This window comes from Trypanosoma cruzi, genomic scaffold (genome assembly GCF_000209065.1).
Source record: "Trypanosoma cruzi strain CL Brener 1047053516705 genomic scaffold, whole genome shotgun sequence".
NCBI lineage: Eukaryota > Euglenozoa > Kinetoplastea > Trypanosomatida > Trypanosomatidae > Trypanosoma > Trypanosoma cruzi.
The window spans coordinates 1-19838 of NW_001849523.1; the positions used below are offsets into that span (position 1 = coordinate 1).

At 49.8% G+C, this 19838-nt stretch overlaps 13 protein-coding genes across 13 annotated transcripts, besides 19 other annotated features; all 13 read right to left on the reverse strand.

Annotated features, from left to right (window-relative positions):
- On the reverse strand, window positions 1-613 carry Tc00.1047053508169.9 (elongation factor 2, putative; the record flags this gene model as incomplete). The annotated part of the gene is made up of 1 exon (XM_804681.1): window positions 1-613. A coding segment is annotated over one exon (613 nt), but the record flags the coding sequence as incomplete, so codon positions are not given.
- Window positions 1-11505: a sequence feature (heterozygous, Esmeraldo-like haplotype).
- Window positions 1239-3779, reverse strand: Tc00.1047053508169.20 (elongation factor 2, putative; the record flags this gene model as incomplete). Its single annotated transcript, XM_804669.1, has 1 exon — window positions 1239-3779. The coding sequence occupies one exon, from the start codon at window positions 3777-3779 to the stop codon at window positions 1239-1241; it is 2541 nt and encodes an 846-aa protein (XP_809762.1).
- Window positions 3956-3993: a microsatellite.
- Window positions 3992-5122, reverse strand: Tc00.1047053508169.30 (hypothetical protein, conserved; the record flags this gene model as incomplete). Its single annotated transcript, XM_804670.1, has 1 exon — window positions 3992-5122. One exon carries the CDS (start codon window positions 5120-5122, stop codon window positions 3992-3994), a length of 1131 nt encoding a protein of 376 aa, XP_809763.1.
- On the reverse strand, window positions 5382-6002 carry Tc00.1047053508169.40 (mitochondrial inner membrane signal peptidase, putative; the record flags this gene model as incomplete). The annotated part of the gene is made up of 1 exon (XM_804671.1): window positions 5382-6002. One exon carries the CDS (start codon window positions 6000-6002, stop codon window positions 5382-5384), a length of 621 nt encoding a protein of 206 aa, XP_809764.1.
- Window positions 6154-6176: a microsatellite.
- Window positions 6693-6725: a microsatellite.
- Window positions 6844-6880: a sequence feature (A-rich).
- Window positions 6930-8297, reverse strand: Tc00.1047053508169.50 (hypothetical protein, conserved; the record flags this gene model as incomplete). Its single annotated transcript, XM_804672.1, has 1 exon — window positions 6930-8297. One exon carries the CDS (start codon window positions 8295-8297, stop codon window positions 6930-6932), a length of 1368 nt encoding a protein of 455 aa, XP_809765.1.
- Window positions 8477-8516: a microsatellite.
- On the reverse strand, window positions 8641-9423 carry Tc00.1047053508169.60 (dolichyl-phosphate beta-D-mannosyltransferase precursor, putative; the record flags this gene model as incomplete). The annotated part of the gene is made up of 1 exon (XM_804673.1): window positions 8641-9423. One exon carries the CDS (start codon window positions 9421-9423, stop codon window positions 8641-8643), a length of 783 nt encoding a protein of 260 aa, XP_809766.1.
- Window positions 9447-9475: a microsatellite.
- Tc00.1047053508169.69 (peptidyl-prolyl cis-trans isomerase, putative) lies at window positions 9761-10090 on the reverse strand (the record flags this gene model as incomplete). Its single annotated transcript, XM_804679.1, has 1 exon — window positions 9761-10090. The coding sequence occupies one exon, from the start codon at window positions 10088-10090 to the stop codon at window positions 9761-9763; it is 330 nt and encodes a 109-aa protein (XP_809772.1).
- Window positions 10200-10220: a sequence feature (AT_rich).
- Tc00.1047053508169.80 (hypothetical protein, conserved) lies at window positions 10595-11293 on the reverse strand (the record flags this gene model as incomplete). Its single annotated transcript, XM_804674.1, has 1 exon — window positions 10595-11293. One exon carries the CDS (start codon window positions 11291-11293, stop codon window positions 10595-10597), a length of 699 nt encoding a protein of 232 aa, XP_809767.1.
- Window positions 11353-11398: a sequence feature (A-rich).
- Window positions 11506-12426: a sequence feature (areas merged during assembly that could not be assigned to a particular haplotype. This can correspond to areas where the two haplotypes were merged or to regions with more than two copies in the genome that were merged during assembly.).
- Window positions 11512-11550: a microsatellite.
- Window positions 11716-13185, reverse strand: Tc00.1047053508169.90 (eukaryotic translation initiation factor 3 (eIF-3) interacting protein, putative; the record flags this gene model as incomplete). The annotated part of the gene is made up of 1 exon (XM_804675.1): window positions 11716-13185. The coding sequence occupies one exon, from the start codon at window positions 13183-13185 to the stop codon at window positions 11716-11718; it is 1470 nt and encodes a 489-aa protein (XP_809768.1).
- Window positions 12427-19838: a sequence feature (heterozygous, Esmeraldo-like haplotype).
- Window positions 14358-14380: a microsatellite.
- Window positions 14496-16913, reverse strand: Tc00.1047053508169.100 (hypothetical protein, conserved; the record flags this gene model as incomplete). Its single annotated transcript, XM_804676.1, has 1 exon — window positions 14496-16913. The coding sequence occupies one exon, from the start codon at window positions 16911-16913 to the stop codon at window positions 14496-14498; it is 2418 nt and encodes an 805-aa protein (XP_809769.1).
- Window positions 16918-16965: a sequence feature (A-rich).
- Window positions 17035-17061: a microsatellite.
- On the reverse strand, window positions 17139-17702 carry Tc00.1047053508169.110 (hypothetical protein, conserved; the record flags this gene model as incomplete). The annotated part of the gene is made up of 1 exon (XM_804677.1): window positions 17139-17702. The coding sequence occupies one exon, from the start codon at window positions 17700-17702 to the stop codon at window positions 17139-17141; it is 564 nt and encodes a 187-aa protein (XP_809770.1).
- Window positions 17798-17821: a sequence feature (AT_rich).
- Window positions 17993-18037: a microsatellite.
- On the reverse strand, window positions 18124-18936 carry Tc00.1047053508169.120 (hypothetical protein, conserved; the record flags this gene model as incomplete). The annotated part of the gene is made up of 1 exon (XM_804678.1): window positions 18124-18936. One exon carries the CDS (start codon window positions 18934-18936, stop codon window positions 18124-18126), a length of 813 nt encoding a protein of 270 aa, XP_809771.1.
- Window positions 18942-18962: a microsatellite.
- Window positions 19093-19117: a microsatellite.
- On the reverse strand, window positions 19242-19838 carry Tc00.1047053508169.129 (NUDIX hydrolase, putative; the record flags this gene model as incomplete). The annotated part of the gene is made up of 1 exon (XM_804680.1): window positions 19242-19838. A coding segment is annotated over one exon (597 nt), but the record flags the coding sequence as incomplete, so codon positions are not given.

Consider the following 19838-nt stretch of genomic DNA (forward strand, 5'->3'; position numbering starts at 1 on the left):
CCTTCTCGGGGTACACCTGCACGTCGCCCATCACAGGATCGTTGTACGTAGAAATCACGACATTCACGTTCTGCAGCGTCTTCACGAAGCCCTGGTACGCCTCCTCGGGATCCAGCTGCAGCTCCAGGATGGCGCGGTCCACCTTGTTGATGAACACAACAGGGCGGATACGCTCCGTCAGTGCCTGGCGCAGCACCGTCTCCGTCTGCACACACACACCCTCCACGCAATCGACAACAACGAGGGCACCGTCGGTCACACGGAGTGCCGCGGTCACCTCGGAGCTGAAGTCCACGTGCCCGGGAGAGTCGATCAGGTTGATCAGGAAGTCACGCTTGTCGTCGGGGAGGTCGGCGATGATCTCCGGCGGCACGTGGTAGTGCATGGAAATGGCGGTTGACTTGATCGTAATACCACGCGCAATCTCGTCGGCACGGGTGTCCATAATGCGCTTGTCACCGGCATCCTCCATCTTGATGATACCGGCAGCCCCCACAAGCGAGTCGGACAACGTCGACTTGCCGTGATCAACGTGTGCAATCACGGACATGTTGCGGATCTGTTCGGGGTAGTCCATGAGCGCACGGACCTCATCAACAGTGAAGTTTACCATCTTGAATAGCTTAAAGCAGGTGCTGAATCTGAAAAAGGAGTGAAACAAAAAAGAACAGAAAGAAAATCACTCAAGGAAAGGCCCTTGACACACAGCAGAACCAGCACCAGAGGCAACGACAGCAAAAAAGACGGTGGGGGGGAAGAGGAGATCAGCTCGGCCTGGGACATGCAAATACATACCAAAATGCACTCTCAACGCCAACTGCGCAAGAAGTACCAGCTGGCGAGAGGGGGGAGAAAGCCACAACTGCTGGACGCGGATGTGTCCAGTACGAGTCGCGACCCTCGCGTTCGCCCCAGTGGCTTATGCTTCGATTTGATCTTGTGGCATCTGCTTTTTGTGTGTGTCCTTCGAGCTGTTCCCCGTTTCGGGCATTCCCTTATTTATTTTTTCATTCTTTCCACGTTGATGTCTTTTTTCATGTCCTTCATTAATTCGTTGCCATTCGCGGAGACTTTTTTCCTCTTTGTCTTCTTGTTCTTATTTCATTTATTCTTTATAACTGCTTTCCCTCGCGGGAGCAGGCACCTTCGTTCGGCTTGGTGCACGTCCACCTACAGTTCTATTACCGTCTTTACTAATTACCCACCAACCCCAAATTAGTCCGTCTACTGCCAACACCCTACAGCTTGTCAAGGAAGGTGTCCAGCGGCGGAATGTCCGGTTTCAGGCCCTTGCGCTGGCGCACACTCAGCGTCAGTGTGTTGGCCTGCGACTTCGGCTCCAGCGGGTCGCCCGGGTACTGTTGCCAGTGGTCAAACACACACTGCGGGAACGCCTGGCCGCCAGTCCCGGCGCGCAGGTCGGCGGTGAAGCCAAACGACTCCGCGACAGGGAGGTACGCCCTGACATTGTAGATGGGCGTGCCGGGGCGATTCTCCTCGCCGATGATGACACCGCGGCGGCGCGTCAGCACATCGTAGATGCCGCCCACCGCGTGCTCCACCGTCTGGATATCGACCTGGAACATCGGCTCCATCAGGCGTGGCGCAGCGGTCAGGCAGCACGCGTAGAACACACGGCGGGCGGTGGGAATGATTTGGCCACCACCACGATGAATGGCGTCCGCGTGCATCGTCACGTCCTCCACGTTGATGCGCACGCCACGCATGTTCTCGTCGCACAGCACACCCTCGCGCGTCGCCCACTGCCACGCCGCAACGAACGAGTCCTTCATCTCCGACATGTTCTGCACTCCCTTCGTCACGTCCACAACAACATTGGGGCCGCGGTTGTCGGGACCATAGCACCAGATCTTGCGCGCTTCTGCAACGTCCCAGTCAAACTTGTCCGCAAGGAAGCGGGCACGCACCTTCGGGTCGGCCTCCGAGCCGGCGTTCAGGCCTTCCTCCATCTCGACGCACAACTCCTCCGTTAGCGGAGCACCGCGGCAGAACAAACGGTTATGCTTGTTCGCGGACTTGGAAAGACACTGGATCGACGACACATCCGTCACCGTTTCACGGAAGGACACAACAGGCTCCGACACCTTCAGTGGTGCGCCGTTCATAAAGTCTTCCTGTAGGTCCTTGAGGCAGATCTCCAGGTGAAGTTCGCCAGCGCCGGCAACAATGTGTTCGCCACTCTCCTCAATCGTGCACACGACAAGGGGATCAGACTTCGAGAGGCGCTTCAGACCCTCGACAAGCTTCGGCAGGTCGGAGGGGTTTTTCGCCTCCACCGCAACACGCACAACGGGAGACACCGAGTACTTCATGTCTCGCAGCGGGTGGGGGCTCTCGCCGTCGTCCGTGATGGTGGCGGATTTCACAATGTACTTGTCAACACCCACCAGACCAACAACGTTGCCGCACGGCATGTCCTCCACTGCCTCCTGGTAACGACCCATCATCAGCACCGTGCGCTGCACCGGCTTGTCCTCGTACAGGTCCTGCTTCTTGCCAAAGACGTAGTTGTTGCCCATGATACGCACCTTCTGCCCACTGCGCACCTTGCCAGCAAAGATACGACCGAATGCAAAGAAGCGGCCGCGGTCCGCCGTCGGCACCATCTTGCTGATGTACAGCATCAGCGGCGCCTCTGGGTCGCAGTTCTTTATGCCAACGTAGTACTTGTCGTCTGGACCAGACTCCCCAGAGTACAGCATCTCCGCACGGTAGCTCTGCGCCTTCTTGGGCGAGGGAAGGTGTGCGACAATCATCTGCAGCAGCGTCTCCGCAGCAGGCAGAAACTTCATCATAATCGACTTCAAGAGCTTCTTGGGCACCTGCTCGCGCTCGTCCGCCGTCAGGCTGATGTTCAGCGACTTCAGCATCTTGTCCACCTTCTCCTGCTTCTCCGTCATCACGGCATCAAAGATCTGGTAGATAGGGTCAAGGCAAAACTGGCAGAAGGCGCGGCGCACGCGTTCCCCGGCAGCATTTGTCTCACTCTTGATCCACTTCTTGTTCTTCGCGTCAAAGAAGTTGTCACCCCACAGACGCTCGCACATCTTCGCCTCGTCAACACCAAACTTCGCCGCGTACATCTTGGCAAAGCGAGTGACAGAAAAGGCCCACGCCTGCAGGCCGGAGCCGATGGCAACGGTGCCCTTCTCGGGGTACACCTGCACGTCGCCCATCACAGGATCGTTGTACGTAGAAATCACGACATTCACGTTCTGCAGCGTCTTCACGAAGCCCTGGTACGCCTCCTCGGGGTCCAGCTGCAGCTCCAGGATGGCGCGGTCCACCTTGTTGATGAACACAACAGGGCGGATACGCTCCGTCAGTGCCTGGCGCAGCACCGTCTCCGTCTGCACACACACACCCTCCACGCAATCGACAACAACGAGGGCACCGTCAGTCACACGGAGTGCCGCGGTCACCTCGGAGCTGAAGTCCACGTGCCCGGGAGAGTCGATCAGGTTGATCAGGAAGTCACGCTTGTCGTCGGGGAGGTCGGCGATGATCTCCGGCGGCACGTGGTAGTGCATGGAAATGGCGGTTGACTTGATCGTAATACCACGCGCAATCTCGTCGGCACGGGTGTCCATGATGCGCTTGTCACCGGCATCCTCCATCTTGATGATACCGGCAGCCCCCACAAGCGAGTCGGACAACGTCGACTTGCCGTGATCAACGTGTGCAATCACGGACATGTTGCGGATCTGTTCGGGGTAGTCCATGAGCGCACGGACCTCATCAACAGTGAAGTTTACCATCTTGAATAGCTTAAAGCAGGTGCTGAATCTGAAAAAGGAGTGAAACAAAAAAGAACAGAAAGAAAATCACTCAAGGAAAGGCCCTTGACACACAGCAGAACCAGCACCAGAGGGAACGACAGCATATGTCGTTTTGATCAAAGCGTTGTTTGTTCTCGTAGTTTTTGTTGTCGTTGTTTTTCTTTTATTTATTTATTTTTTTTTTTTTTTTTTTATGAGGTCCATTGACGTGCGCGAAGTTTTAATGTGAGTGGCTTCGCGTACAGAATTTGTGACCTCAAAATGTAGTTTTTATCTGGCATCCACCCCGGGAATGTGTGATCAAAGTCGTTTAGCACGTCCGTTGCAAGTCTCTTTGAGCATTTTCTTCCCAGGCCATCTGCATTGCCTCCTGGTTTTGTTGCAGCAATTATGCTTTCATTCCAACCACGAACGTTAACGAACTGAACGTTGTGGTCTCCAAATAGATGGAGTAGGGGCAGAAGGTGTTCCACGGTGGGAATGCTGTGCTCATTGATGAGAAGAATTCCGTTAGGCGCTAGAATGTCAAATGCCTGTCGGATAAGAGGCATCGTGTTCACCATGTTTCCACTGAGCGGCTCGAAGAGATCCATAAAGATGAAAGTACACTTTTCGGGGCACTTTTGAATGGTCCTTTCAGCCGAGTCCAAGCAAACATGCGTATTCGCATTTTCCTTCAGCAGGCCGGCAAATCGGCACGTGCTTACTACGGCGGGTTCAATTTCTGCGATGTAAATGTGGGCGTCTTCCCCCAGAATATAACGAATTCCACGCTCCATGCTATTTCCACCCATTCCGAGCAGCATCACCGCCGAGTTGGGTGGAGGAAGGATGGCGCGAGGATCGGTAAGAAAACCATCCCGTTGAGAAATGTGCAGCATACCGTAGACAAGGAAGGCGAAGTGCACCATGTTGCCCGCTACACACTGCAACTGTTCGGGTCGCTGCAGAAGCACCACCGACTGCAGACTGTAGCTGCAATGGTCCCCGACGAGGTGGACATTTTGGTGAACAAAATGCATCGAGCCAAAAGTTAGATGCACCTCGACGAACTCGGGAGGAAAGTCGTTTGCGCGGTTTCTTTTTGAAGGTCTCCGCCAACTCACCAAAACAACCTCCGACTGCACCCAAAGTACATCAAACCCCACAAAGTGGGAGCATGCCTTGCGACTCTTAATAGAAACATCACACGAAAAAACTCGTGGTCTCCGATGGTATGCCTCGCGCAGCTCCACAAACGACTTCCAAAATGGAAGGGATCGCAGAACTTCTTTTTTGATACCGGCCAACGCAATATCTTCAGAAACGGTACTACTGTTCATTGCAAGCAAACCTGTAGTTTTGGGAAAAAAGAAAGGAGCGTCCTCTCCCTCCCTCGCTCGCCCAATTCCCCTTCGTTGCAAACCCTAATTACGCTCAAGCAGTGGCAAACAAACAAAAAAAAAAAAAAGTAAAAAAGCGTTCCTTGCCAGCGCCGCTGTTTCCTCAGGCCTCAGAGATAAAAAAACAAAACGGCAACAAATAATAAAAGTGCGTGAACGTGCATGTGTTGCTCGTAAATGCCTCACATCTTCGACCCTCCTACTTCGCGGAAAGCGGCCGGGGCGGCAGTCGACCAATTGAAGGCCACGCCTTCAGGAATACAAGCCCTCTAAGGCACTCAAGCGGCATGCCGCCCGCGTGTCTAGAATCAAAACTCTCGTTGGGATTATCGCCCTCAAGCCAAAGCCACGCAGAGGGACGATCAACGCGTTCGAGGCAGTCATCCCAATCGCGGGCCCTCGCGTACTCCGCGAGACTGTCATAGATACGCGCCTCACGCTCTGCGCGAAGCTCCTCGGAGTCGCCATCCGTCTCCAGCAAAGGAATCTGCTCCGGCAAAACCCCTGTAAATTGATCTTCGTTCCATCTTCTCATAACGGACTCGTCCGTGGTGGAGCGAATCACGCGTTTGCATACAGTCAGCTCTGGCGATATATTCATGACAATAACATCCCCATTCCGCACCAACGGGCGTTGGAATAAATACTGAAGAACACGAAGCATACCATACGGGAGAAACAGGACATAGTCTCCTGGAATGAGCGTGGGAAGCATAGAGCGCCCCTTGACGGAGCAGCATACATCTGAATTCCAGCCAATAACGACGCCCAGTATTATATACGGCACGTCGTAACGAAGCGCACGAAGGCACCAATGCATTTTACTAATGCCCCTCCCCTCGCCAATACGACCACTTCCGTTCTAAAAAGAAAAAATGCAAATAAAGCAAGAACAACACCGTGTTAAGGTCTGTCGTTGCATATTCTCTCCTCCTCATCCTCAAAGGAGATAGAACGCCAAAACAAAGCAAAACAACAACAACAACAACAACAAAATAAAGCAATGGCAACTCTTATTTATGTTTTACTCCAGCTCCTAGCAAGATTTTTGGAGCTGCAAAAGGTCTATTAGCTCCCTCCGAGCCTTCCCGCAGCCCGTCCAAGATCTCAAATCATGCCGCGACAAAAACATGGCGACAGGTGGTGGCATAACGTAACTTCCACAACAAACGAGGAAAATAAAACGCGTTAAACACCAACAAGATTATAAAAACAATGATTTTTTAAAAAGTGAAACTTCGACGGTACAAAACAGATTAAATTGGTGTGTCACGATAAATGTTCGTGGAAAGGGACGCTCAATGACCCTGCGCATATGACATTCTGTAAGAAACACGCAGATATATATGTATACATATGCGCAAGACGCTCCCCCACCCTTTTCCTCTCCTCTATATTCAGTTTCCTTCGGCCCCTCACTCGCCCATTGGAGAAGTGAGGGAAGTAATGAAATTTCCTTCTATGCGCCGCCAGCGACATCCGTGTGGTGAGCGGATCCAGAGAAGAGAAAACAGACACACACACACACACACACACACACACAAGATGGAACAAAAACTTACCTCATTCGACAGTAAATTTAAGTAAAATCCACAGTTTTTTTCTATCGTCACTCTCCGTCCCTGCACACACGCACAGAAAGTAAGGAGTCAACCATGCACAAAACAAAAAAAAAAAAAAAAAAAAGAGAGAGAAGAAGAGACTTCCCCAAAACCAAAATCAAGTAGATGATATGTGATGAAAAACATCAAACACTTTTCGCCGGAGGAATAGGAGGTCGTCGGTGCCACGTGTGCGTGCCGTACTTTCGTAGTGCCGCCTCATCCGGCAAAATAAGTCCACGGCAACACTCCGAGCCGCAACTACAAGAAAAGGGTCTCATAGTGTAGTCGCAGAACGTTGAATAATCCATTGTAAGTTCCTCTTCCTTCTTGATATCGCGGGCCGCAATGACGTTAAGTGAGTGTTCCTCGCCAAAAATGCAGTTCGGATCACAAGAATGATTGATGGGACGCCACTCACTAGGGTTGCTCTCCCAAATGACGTATACATGGCCGTCGGCGTCAAGGGGCCACGCGTATTCCGCAAAGGTCACCTTTTCCTCCTCCCCCCAGTGTCTATCCACGAAGGGTCGCGTGACAATGGCAAAACTACGTCCCTCATCCTCAAACACGAGCTCACCTCTCTTGATTTCTTTATTGGCGCAAACAAAATACCCCCTTTCATTACCGCCATACCGCACCTCCGCAACAGGCCTTTTACAACTCTGTTCCCCACAACGGACGCATTCCTCCAAGAGCTTCTTGTCAGAGAAGGCCAACAAAAGCTCAGCGTTCAGGTCTACCAAAGAGCAGCCAAGTTCCACATCCTCCAGAAATAACTGATCCGAATAAGGGCTCTTGTTAAAACACAGCTTAGCAAAGCCGGAATTATTCATTACAGTTGTTGCAAAGAAACTGGAATATTTTTCTATGCAAGGGGTGCATTGCTGAAGCCAAACAGCATCTTTGGAGCCTTCTTGTGCGATGGCAACGCAACCGGAGGCCGAAACCAAAGTGACCAGCTCCCTACTCTTCGTGCCGTTTGCTTCCCATACAAGTACTTTGTCGTAACTTTGTAAAACTTCATTCAACACCCTCCGCAAGGTCGGCATATCCGTTACAACGGAGCCAAATACACACTGAAGGGGAGACACAGTCCTTAATTTCACAGGAAATCGCAGGCTGAGCTGCTCAATGTCCTCCTCAGATTTCACTACAGAGAAGAGAGGCATGGGCAGCCTCGCATAAACACACATCATAAAAAGAACGTCAAGAGGCTGTTTCAGCGTCATGTAACGGCAGCCGCCGTAAACAACTTCCAGTTGTTCAAATAATGAGGCCAAGACTGCCTGGCTCGCGCGATCCTCGTCCTCTGTGGTTCCCGTACACAGATTCAAAGCGCAGCGGTAGCAATTGCGAGAGGCACAGAACGTTCGCACGGCTCGGTACATCGATGGGCCGTTACGCACCGGAAAAATTCTAAATGGAAAATTGGCCAATTGCGTGAGCCTGGCGGCCATCTCCTGCTCGTGCAGTGCATCGCAAAAAACGGCCACAATATCACCCCTAGTCATTATTGTACTAGTGCAGTGCCCCTAAAAAATGCAATAAAATAGAAATGTCAAGTAATTTAGTTGAAGGAGCAGAGAGAAAACATTTATTATGCCAAAGGCATAAAGGCAATAAAACGACAGGGCGTAAATGATACCCACCCACATGTCGATTCACCACCTTTACAGGCGTCTACTCGTTATTTTTTTTTTGTTTTTTTTTTTTTTGTTTTTTTGTTTTTTGCTGTTATATACATATATATGTGTATATATGCCTGCTTTCTTCTCCCTTCCCACCCTTCTTTTTACTTCCCTTCTGTGCTTTTGTCCCTTTCATCGGTGCAGTCCATTCCCGCGCGGAAAGACACTACACGACCTGCTTCACAGCCCAAAAAAAAATGAATATCATGACCAGCGGTATGAGCAGAATCCATTTGCCAAATGCATAAAGATAAAGTGCCCGCAGGTGCTTCAAGTAATGAATTATGACCCTTCCCGTTAACTTGCTCTCACCCACCATTCGAGTAGCAAAGTTGAACCCCACTTCCTCATACTTCTGTACGCGGCACTTAACAAAAATTTCCAGCGCAATCTTGTAGCCAATAGGGCTCAGGTCCCTTGCACCACGCTGAAAAACCTCCTTGCGAAGGCCAAAAAAGCCTGACATAGGGTCACTGAGGGGTGTCAGAGGACGAGCAAGCACGCGTGCACCCCACGAGATGACACGTCGATGAATAGGCCAGTCGCCATCGATGGCTACACCTGCACCGTACCTGGTGCCGCAGACAAAATCAACCCCTGGTCTTTCAAGGGCGCGAAGTAGCCGAGGAACCGCTTCAGGGGGATGCTGAAGATCCGCATCCATCACAAGAATGTACTTTCCTTTGGAGTTGGAAATACCATGAATGACTGCGCTGCTCAGCCCGCGCTCTTTCGTCCGAACATCAATGCGTACCCCATATCCTTCCGTCTGGAGCTTCTTCACAACCTCAACCGAGCCATCCTGCGAATTATCGTCAACAATGAGCATCTCCACATCATTCTTGGCAAATCCGGCATCACAGATAGCATCAAACACCCGCTTTGTAAGAGCCTCCAGGTTACCGCACTCCTTGTATGCTGGAACAACTATGGTGTAGCTGGTTGGCATCGAAGAGACGCCTGAATCCTCGCTTTTTTTTTTTTTTGTTTTGTTTTGTTTTATGTTTTATTGTCGTTGTTATTATTTTTTTTTTAACTTTTTGTCCCAAAGATATTTTCCTTTCGTGTTTTTTTGTCGGGAGAAAAGAGAACAGGGACGCAATTTAAAAAGTCTTTTCACGGCCAATGCGCACCGGGACACGCACTCATGCTCCGTGAGGGAAACTTGACAGAGTCACCCGCCCCACTCACGGGCACACGAGGTCCAACACCCATCGATACACTCATGCAGAGACTCAGAGAAAAGAAAAATAAAAATTACTGCTACCCTCCTTTCAGTAATGATCTCAATTTATCTTAAGAAGTTCGATTTCAAAAATAAGATCGGCGTCTGGAGGGATGCCCCAAGCGGGGAATCCCTTCTTCCCGTAAGCATAGTCGCCAGACATTTTGAGCTCAGCCTTTTCACCAGTCGACATCATCAGCATTCCTTCATCCCATCCTCGAATCACCTGCCCAAGCCCTACACGAAAGGCAAAGGGCTCATTGTTGTCCAACGTTGACCAGAACTTCTTCCTGCCGTTGGCGAGGTACCCCGTGCAGTGGACGGTGATTTTGTCGCCCGCTTTTGGCTGCACGCCGTTTCCTGCGGACAGTACTTGCCGAGTGACTCCCATAATAAATAAAGCAATATTTTTCTTTCAAAAAAAAGTAAAACAATACTCCCAGAAAAAGACAGAAGCATACATGTTTACACATACAGCGGCGGATGCAAAGGGATAGAAGAAAAAAATAATAATAATAAAAGGAGAGAATGTTGTTGGGATAAAAGTAAAGGAAAAAAATTAAATATTTGTATATATTTGCGACCGCAACCAGCACGCACAAACAGACACTTCTCCGTTTCTTTTTCTCCCGAGACAACGCTCCCCAGACACACACACTCCTGGAAAAGAGAAAAAAAAAAAGGGAATCGAACCGCATGTTCCCTTCCCTCCGTGCCTCACCCAACATAACACACCAACGCAATAACACCTACAGACGATGCGGAAGCGCACGCTGAAACCATCCGTGAGGCACAATCAAATAACAAAAACTAAAGATAAAAAAAAATGCCTAATGCCTCATTCAATACGAAAAAACTCCACGCGGTAATTTTTCTTTTATTGTCCCCCCGCCATCTACTTGCTTAGTCGTGAACGCAGCATCTCTTTAAGGCGTTCCAGCTCCATCTCCAACTGTCCATTACGAATTTTCAGTTTTTGGCTCCGTGACTCCTCAAGCAACAGCTGTTTCCGCAGCTCCTCACGTCTTTTAGAAAGCACATTCACAGAAGCATTTGTATTCTCCTGCGTTGCTCTAAGTTTCTGTCTCAGTTCAGCCACGGTCCCTTTCAGTTCCTCACACTCGTGGCTCCGACGATCAAGTCTGCTTTGTATCATCCGCTTCTCTGCCTCCAGTGAAGACAAACGGTGTTCCCAAGAGTCGGTGCCTTCAGCGGCAGAGCCGGATCGTATGACGGAGAGAATCAACGTTGCGTCACGCTCCCCGCAGTCAAATTCCGGTGAAAGATGCGGGACAATCCGTCGCAACTCGTAAAGTAAGTTTCCTGTTCTTTCATCCTCCCAATGGTTTGGCATCGCACTTGTAGCCAAATCGCTAAGGCTCGAACGGGGCTTGTTCTCCTCCCGACTCGTTGCATTCACTGGAGAGTAGTCACGACGCCATGAGGGATGTATCTCCTTTGCTCCATGGCCTCCAAGGAGACTTTGCTCCATCCTGTCCGGCTCCCCCTCCGGTCGCTGTAGACAGGTCTTCTGCGACACCGAATTTTCAGCGAGACACGCTTCAGGCACACACTGTTCTTCATCCAAAAACATCTACCGAGCAACTTCCACGGCCGTAAAGACAGTGAAAAAGTAGAAAATTGCAAAACGAGAAAAGAAAATAAATACAGAGAGAAAAAAAAAAAAAAAAAAAAAAAACATATTTGAGTAAACCAAAAATCTCAGCCATGGCGTGCTATAAAGTGATGTCAGATCGCTCTCTCCCTCTCTCTCTCTGTTATGCGCAGACAAAAAAAAAAAAAAACTCCCTTTTTCTCTTTCTCTCTCTTTCTTTCTTTCTTTCTTTTTTTTTGTTTTTGTTTTTACTATTTCCTTTGGGTTAGTGCCTATTCAAGGATTTAAATTACGATCAGGCGTGCTAATTATGCAGTGCGGCCTTTAATGGTTGATTTGAAGTGAACAACAACGACAAGAACAACAAAAATGCGGCGTGGAAAAAAAAGTGGTATAAATTATCATTTGGCGATCGAGATGGGTTGTGCCTGGCGTCTCTCTTGTCTTTGGTTCTCAAAATGCCTCTGTCTCCGGCGCAGGTTGTTGATGCGCATAAAATACTTGGATTCCGTCGTGCGGTAAGAAGACTTTTGCACCACATCGATGTTTTCTCCCTTAACGGTGTAGTCAATGGCTGAACGAACGGCGTAGCTCCCTGAGAGCAGGTCCGCCGATGACCCGTCATGCACGAGCTGTCGAGAGCGCAGCCTCATCGCAAATAATGGCACGTGTCCATCATCCACGTCTAATACAGTTTTCACAAGCTCCGTCGTTGTGGTTTGATACACGCCAAAAAATCCACGCAACTTAATGATGTCCTCCTGCTGCTTCACGGCTCGACGGAACAGACGCGCCTGAAGCTCTTTGCCATCTGTGCCCTTGTACATAATGGTGGTTATGGGGGGGATCGCAAGAAATTTCGGGCTACAACGATCAAACACTTCACGGAATCGCTCTTCATCACCTGCCGACAGAAGCTCCTTTTCGTCTTCAAATCCACTGAGCTTTCGTGGCTCCACTAGCCAGCTCAAATTATCAGGCTGCATTCCACCCAGAATACAGGAGATAACATGCATGTAAGCACAATCAAACTGCATCTTTTCCGAAAATTTGCGGCTCGATACCTTTGTTGTCAAACTCAAACGGAAAACGCGACTAGCATCCGCATAGCGTCGAAGCATCAGATAACTGAAGCCCATGTGGTACAGCAACGACACATATGCCGGAGCCACCACAAGTAAGATTTGTCTTCCACGACCGTAAACATCCAGGGGCTTTAAAGCACTCAACGCACCCATATAGTCGCCCAAGAGCACATTGACTTTGGCTATGGTAACAATTCCAAAAAAGCCACACATCCACTGCGCATGTCGAGCTCCTGGCTTGGTAATTTCATCCAAGTTCTCCGATTGAATAGCCTCCTCAATGCCGGACTCTGCGACAACTCTTTCCATCAGCTGCATTCCTTCGTTCACTGACCATCCAACCCTTCCAGTAAAACGTTTCTGGTAAACCACAGTCATCTGAAATAAAAACTCATCAAAGATGTCCCACAGAAGCCAGTTTGGCACATCGCAGCTCCCAGAGGGAAGGGCATTAAAGAGGTTATTGAACGTATCCCAGGAAGACCTCGCATCATTCGGGCTTACAGCACGGTCAGTAAACAAATGCTTTAGCCGTAAGAAGGAGTAGAGCTGCTCAGCAGTGCGATTTTTAAAACAGTCAGCAACTGCCTTTATCCGTAGTGAGGGCCACGGACGGAACTGCCCGGGACCGGCCATATAGAAGTTCTGCGTTAGTCCTGGGAATTGGTTCTCGTACAACTCATGAAGAAGGCTTGTGTCCCACGAGTCAACCGCCTTGTTCAGGGCCCTGAAGAAAGAGTACACCTCATGTGGGATATCCGACTCAATGTCCGGATTCGTCGTCATTTATCACCTGCTTGATTTCGCGCGCTTTCCTGTTAAAGAGAAACCAATCCACACACCCAGAAAAAAAAAAAAGTGGAGTAAGGCCGGCTTCACCACAAAGTGGAGAGTTAAAACAATCGGACCTGCAAGAAAATTGCACAATAAACAAAGTCAAATATGCGCCTGGGTGAGGCCTCGTCACATGCCCCCCAGAAAAAAGAAAGGGCAAAACACAGTGGGAGGCCACAGCTTGGTTCACTGTACCCAACATCCCCCATAATTCAAAGGAAATTCACCCAGCACACACAAACACCAGTAAACCAAACGGGTCCCAAGTTCATCCATGACAGCCAGGCTCGTTGTGAGCTCACGAAGCGGCAGTCATTACAAGTGCCTCCGCAGCTGCCGGACTCCTCTCCGCGTGAAGAGCCACGGAGGAGGTGGCTGGAACAACAGATGGAACAAAAGCTGCACTCGCCACCCTCCAACGCGATACCGTTAACAACAAACATCAGGATTTCAGTAAAAAGCCAAGGAATGCATCCGAGACGCGTTATCATCGGTTCGGCCCCATCTGGTCACAAATTCCTCCCGCAGGCTCAAAAAAAAAAGAAACCGTTTTAGCCCCGCACTCCTTCATTAGTTTCCAGCCATTTTTTTTTTTCCTTTTTTTGCCTTTCTTGCTTGCACACGGTTTGTAGAAGATGCATTTTAAGCCCTTTTAATTTAATGGTTGGCTACACCAAAGTGTTGCCAGGGCCAATTGCCACATATTGTCGGGGAAAGCCAAGAGCCAGCAATGTTTCCCGCACGGGATTGTTTCTGTTGGCACAGGGCTGACGGCATCAACCAGTGCGCGGGCCAGCTGCGTCTTGCTGAGGCACGCAGTTGTAACACAATGAGGTTTGGGGGCACATGTTACCGTGCAACGTGAGGCGTTGAATTGAGTGGGGAAAGCACAAGGAAAATACACAAAGGGTCTATCATTTCTCGGGATCCTGCTCTTTTAAATAGATGCTTGTGCCGTGACACCGTCAAGCCACTAGTGGCAGTGTCAACAATGTCCCAATGCCAATGCCAACTTACATTGCTAAGGTCCTCTCATGTTCTGTCTTTTTATCGGTCAAGATATTATTTCCTCAATCAGGCAACGAAAAACAAAAAAACTTGAGTAAAAAAAGTGAGAGATTCCAAACAACAACAACAACAACAACAAAAAGATGGCAGCAGCCCACAACATGCAAAAAAAAAAAGAAAAAAGAAAATATGTAAAAAACTCATTTGCGCTTGTGCGTATGCATAAGCAAAAAAAAAAAAGACGCGGTCTCTCTCTATACCCTCACGGCAAAGCGATAGGTATTCCTAAGGCATTGCACAACGTACAGCACGCCAAGGCGATCGCCGGCAAGAAGTATCTCGTCCAGTAGCGGCACATTGAGCAAAGCACGCTTCTCAGTCTGCAAAAATGAAACGCACTTCTTAATATTACGCCGTTTTGCTGCCGTGGCCTTCGCATGCATTTCTATTGACTCGAGCTCCACGCAGCGACGCCGCTCCAGAAGACGTATCATGTGCGCCAAAACAACACCATCAGAAAATATGAGGGACGTTCCGCCCAGCTGGAGATCGCGACAAGAGACGGAAAAAGAATGGTCCGCAGCGGTGTAATGAAAGCCCGGGCCAAGAACCTCAATAAGCCACTTTTGCATCATCGCTACCTCGTCATCCATGTACTCCACGCCGTTCAAAATGGCAACAGGCGTATCCAGTGCACCTAACGTGATATTCGTTTCAACCAACGGTGCAGAAGAAAAGGGTACTTGCTTGGCCTGAGTCGGGCGCCCTGCCCGCCGGCCTTCCGAAAGCGGTGAAGCAATGACGCACCGCGGTGTTGCCCTATCCGGGTCTCGTAAGCCTTCTTCTTTGCCAGGATTCTTTTCGAACAGCTTTGGCGCCAACTCACCCAAACGCTGTTGTTTCTGCACCTCAGACATTGACGCCGAGCTCGACGACTGCGTCACCCCCACAGTTAAGGTATTTGGAACCTGAGAGGAACGTTGTCGTCCAAAGTGCGGTGTATCGGTTGAGCGTGGAGCGTGTCGCCGCGGAGGGACACCATGGGCCATCCGCATTATGTCCTCTAGGAGCAGCAAAATGTATCGTCGATCCCCATAAAACACGCATTCAGGCGATTCAATAAAAAACGGACTCATCTTCGCGGGGCAATATCTCTGCAGCACCGTAAACGCCGCCTGAATATTCTCCATACAGTTGGATTTCACCCTGGGATTCCTGTAAACAGAAAGACGGTTACCCGTGACCCTCCCCACAAGATCGCACAAAGCCGTGCCGTTCGTGAAAAACGGGAAAACAGAAGGAATATACAATGAAGGGAATCCCTCAGTCCGCATGCACCACAGCTTTCTCTGCGGTGCAAGAAAGGGCGCACTAAGGGCGTCTGGAACAGGGGCATCATCAGGTGGTAACTGATGCACAACAGGGTCAGCCAACACATTCTGAGACTGCAAAAAAGCACACACTTCCAACTCAAGAGAACGCATCGCGCTCGGTGTGTAACCCCCTCCATCTGGGTGAGGCTGCCATGTCAGTGACGGAGCTGCCCAAAGCTCTTCGCATGCTATCGGCAAATACGCATCGACAACTGTGCGCATTAAAGTAAAAAGTGCTACTGAATCCCCTCTCAAAATTACACTCTCTGGGCGTAGGAGACGACATTCTCTAGGGATTTGTAAGGTCGCGCCATTCTCCGCAGCCCGCAAGAGATTCAAAGCCACAACATAATTCAACCGAACATCATCCAAATTTTGAGGTTTTAACACAATCGCGGGGTGTGTGGCACGCCCCTCCTTTAAATCCCTATTCAACGCAATACTCACAAGATGATGCAGCGCAACTCCATTCAGCACAGGATCATCGATGCGTCCTTCCGACTCCGTTGGCCCACGTGCCACAATGTTAAGCCGTCGTAAATAGTCACGGACCCATATCTCGTCAACCCGGGAAACAACCCCCTTTTTATCAGTTAAATCATCGACCTCATTTCCCTCTAAAGAAGAGGTCCGTTCCAAGCAGTTACTGACCCTATTAAACTCAGCTAACGTGTGGGCAGTTGACGCAATCCCCTTCGTGGGAGCCAACGGGCAATCCCGAACTGAAACAGTTGAACCGGGTACCTTTTTCGCCGTAGTTTTGTCACTATTCTGAAGAATTGTAGAGGAATTCCACGGAGGAGAGTCCTGAGAGGGTCCGGCGTCAATCCTCCGCTGCTTAAATCGTTTTTGCCGCGCCCCCTTCTCCTGGTGGCTACACACAGTGAGACGTGTCATCGGTGCCGTCGCCATGGGAACAAAAAAAAAATCAGTTTGTGCAATTCGCTGAGACTCTGCGACATTCTCTGACTGCTGATTCTCAGCGTCGGATCGGCGCTTATAAGCCATCAAATGGCGCGCAGCCCTGAGGGACATCAAACGCTCCGTATTCTCACGGAGATCCACGGAACCTCTTAACTGACTCAATTCCACACGCATCCGTTCAATAAGTTCACGGGCCTCCTGGGCAATAACGTCCGTCCCGTCCTCGTCTGTCGGTCGTCGAGGTGGAACGGTTTGACGCGAGGCCGCGCTCGCCAACTCCTCCCGGCACGACTCGTTACTGTCTCCCACACCGTCGACCTCTCCTGTGTTCATTCTCGCAGGATCCACGCCCGCCCTCCAAGCATCCCTCCTCATCCGCAAGAAGAAAAAAAAAAAAAGTAAGGAAAAAAAAAAAAATGAAAAAGAACGCGTTCAAAAAGAGAAGGAGGTGGACGTCGTCACGCAACGATCCGAAAACCAACTCTCCTCCCCTCTTCACACACACACACACACACACACACACCGAATAATAAAAATATTAATAACATACCAAGCGCAGGGCACAAAAAGCGTATCCTGTAAACAAAAAAAGGTGCCGGCTTATGCGTGTGGTGAGCAGCCATCAGCCGCACTCCCGTTGTTGTCTGAGGCCAATGATGACAACGTCGATGTGCTTCTCTCGTCCTCGTCGCTGCGGTGATCACACTGGCAAAGGTTGTCAAAATTGTAGTCGAAATGCGTCCCGTTTTCCTCCGAGTCAAGTGCCAATTGGTTGAGATTGAGACGATCCGGCCGCACAAGTTTGCACGTGGCACAAAGCATGCTGGTCACGTCGTACAGAATCTGCTCACGAACCCTCTTCCTCAAGAAACGGTCGCGGTCCCGCCGCTGTTTGCTGGAGAGCATCTCCTCTGGTTTCATGGTAGCCAGGAGCGAAGGGCCAACCTTCTCAAGCTCACCGTCCAGGTTTCGAATGTTTGCTAGCAGACCAATTAGCTGGTCGCGAAAGGACTCCTTGTCGGAATACTCAGAACTCATTCTGGTCACCACCGTCTCAGCGTACAAGTCCGCCTTCTCCGGTTGCAGCCTGAACTCCTCCAGGCCCTTCAGAAGTGCCGTTAGCTGCAAGAGAGCCTTTGCCCTCGCTGCCTCCGGCACCGTCATGACGGAGGCAAACAACTAATAAAATAAAAAGAGGGACGTCCCAATAAGTGGGGGAAAAAACGCAAAACAATAATAGTAATAACAATAATAGCTGCAATTTAAATAAAAAAAAAAAAAAAGAGAGGCATTAAAGACAACCACAACAGTAGCCAGCCACAATGCAGCCCAAACGTCTTCAGGTGGGAAATAACTCCTGCAAGCGATATTATAATTTCCCTTCTTGTTGCTTTCTTCTCCCTTCATGTTTCTGTTTGCATGTAAAGCAAAAACAATCACGCACAAACATACAGACACAAACAAACAAACAAAAACAAAAACAAAGAAAAAGAAAAAAAAGACCGCTTCACGGAACCTCAACTTTTCTTTATCATTCTTCACACCATGCGCATAAGAGCAGCCACTCTGTTTCCCTCAGATACTGTCATCGTCCTCGCCGCGACGCCACGAAATAAACACCGCATGCCATGCATCCAAATGTAAGAACAATTGCACTGTAAATGAAGGTGAATAGAGGAGCCCACTCTCCCAAAAAATAGTATGTAATCGCCTCCGAAAAATCCGCAAAAGCTCGTGGATTCATAACAAAATGCTTCATTGAGGGTTTCTTCCCCGGTGGCGGGCTCAAGAAGGGGTCTGACCATTCAAACTCCTCGACGGCGACATTTTCTGCACCTCGCTGATGACGCCTAGCCGCTGCCGTCAACTCACTCCTTTCAAATTCCACCACACGAACAAAATCCCGAAAGCATTTTGGGCTCTCAGGCGTGATAACAACCCGTACGGACTCGGGCAGTGACGCCAGATCTTCGCACCAGAGATACTTCGCGTGAACCTCCCTGATGGTGTCCGGCCAATTGAGCAGGGTGGCCATTACGCCTCCGAGATGGTGGTGAGCCGCGCGTGTTAGTGGGTGGTACATGTCGTAATCGTAATTGCTCTCGCCAAAGTGGTCCAGGAGTATCTGCGTGATGCGAGCGAGGTTCTCCGAGTCGGTTCTTTCATTGGCCACCCAGTACAGGGGCGGTGGAGTACGAAGTGCCACCGACGGCTGAAGCGACTTATCACGAATCACACGCTTCACTTCCTCCACATCGTGTTGAGTCACCGCCTCCCGCAGTCGTCTTAAAGCGGCTCGCGTCGCTCCATCATCAGCCGACACAAAACACAAAAATTGGCAAAACACTAGCAACAAAAGCACCATAAACTGCTGGAAAACCTGCATTTTATGGTGCATCTAACAAAAAAAAAAAAAAAAAAAAACCGAAATAAAAACAATATTGTGCCAAATATATAAAACTGAACTGAATCCATTAATGAAACCGTCAAAGAAGTGCGGAAATACACAGACCCCATATTCCATTTCGTTCCTCAGACACGCACCCTCATGCCCTTTTGTTTTTTTTTTTTTTTTTTTTGCCCATTCCCCCAAATACATACAAGCACACCCACATAGCAGCCTTGCCTTAAGCCACCGCGTTTCCCTCTCTTTTCCACCGCCCCTCCTCGCTCATCAATTCGTTGTCTCTTGCAGTAATTGAGTCAGCTGGAGTTTTCCTTGTAAATACAATCTGGGTCACGAGCAACAACAGAACTGCACCTCAGCAAACCCATCGCGTCTCCTTCACTGGGATGACTCAACTCCAGCACGGCGGAAAGACGCACTAAAAGTTCGCATGTAATAAATGCGGTTATTCCCCAGACGAGTTCACCAGGGAAATTTTCCCGCAGCATAGGAAGCAACCCACCGTCCTCTGGAATTGACGGTGTATTTTTTGTGGGGCAAACATCACCGCAGACCACAGCCTGCGATTCACTCGCAAAAAAACAAGGAAAGTAACTTGGCATACCACCTGTTAAAGAGTGCCTTTTAATAAGACGACAGTGTGTTCGCTCAGACTCCAGAAGCAGACGGGACAGGTGCATGTAATGAATAGAAGCCACCTCAACTGGACTTTTGCAAACCGGCTCTACAGCGGATTCGGCGACAGCAACCACGGGAAACACCTTGGATCCGCCGTCAAAAGAATAAATCGGATGCAGTGTGCCAATGACAAAATAGGACGATGCAGGGATGCCTATTTCCTCCATGGTCTCGCGCTGAGCGGCGGCTATAATCGTCTCGCCATGATCCACCTT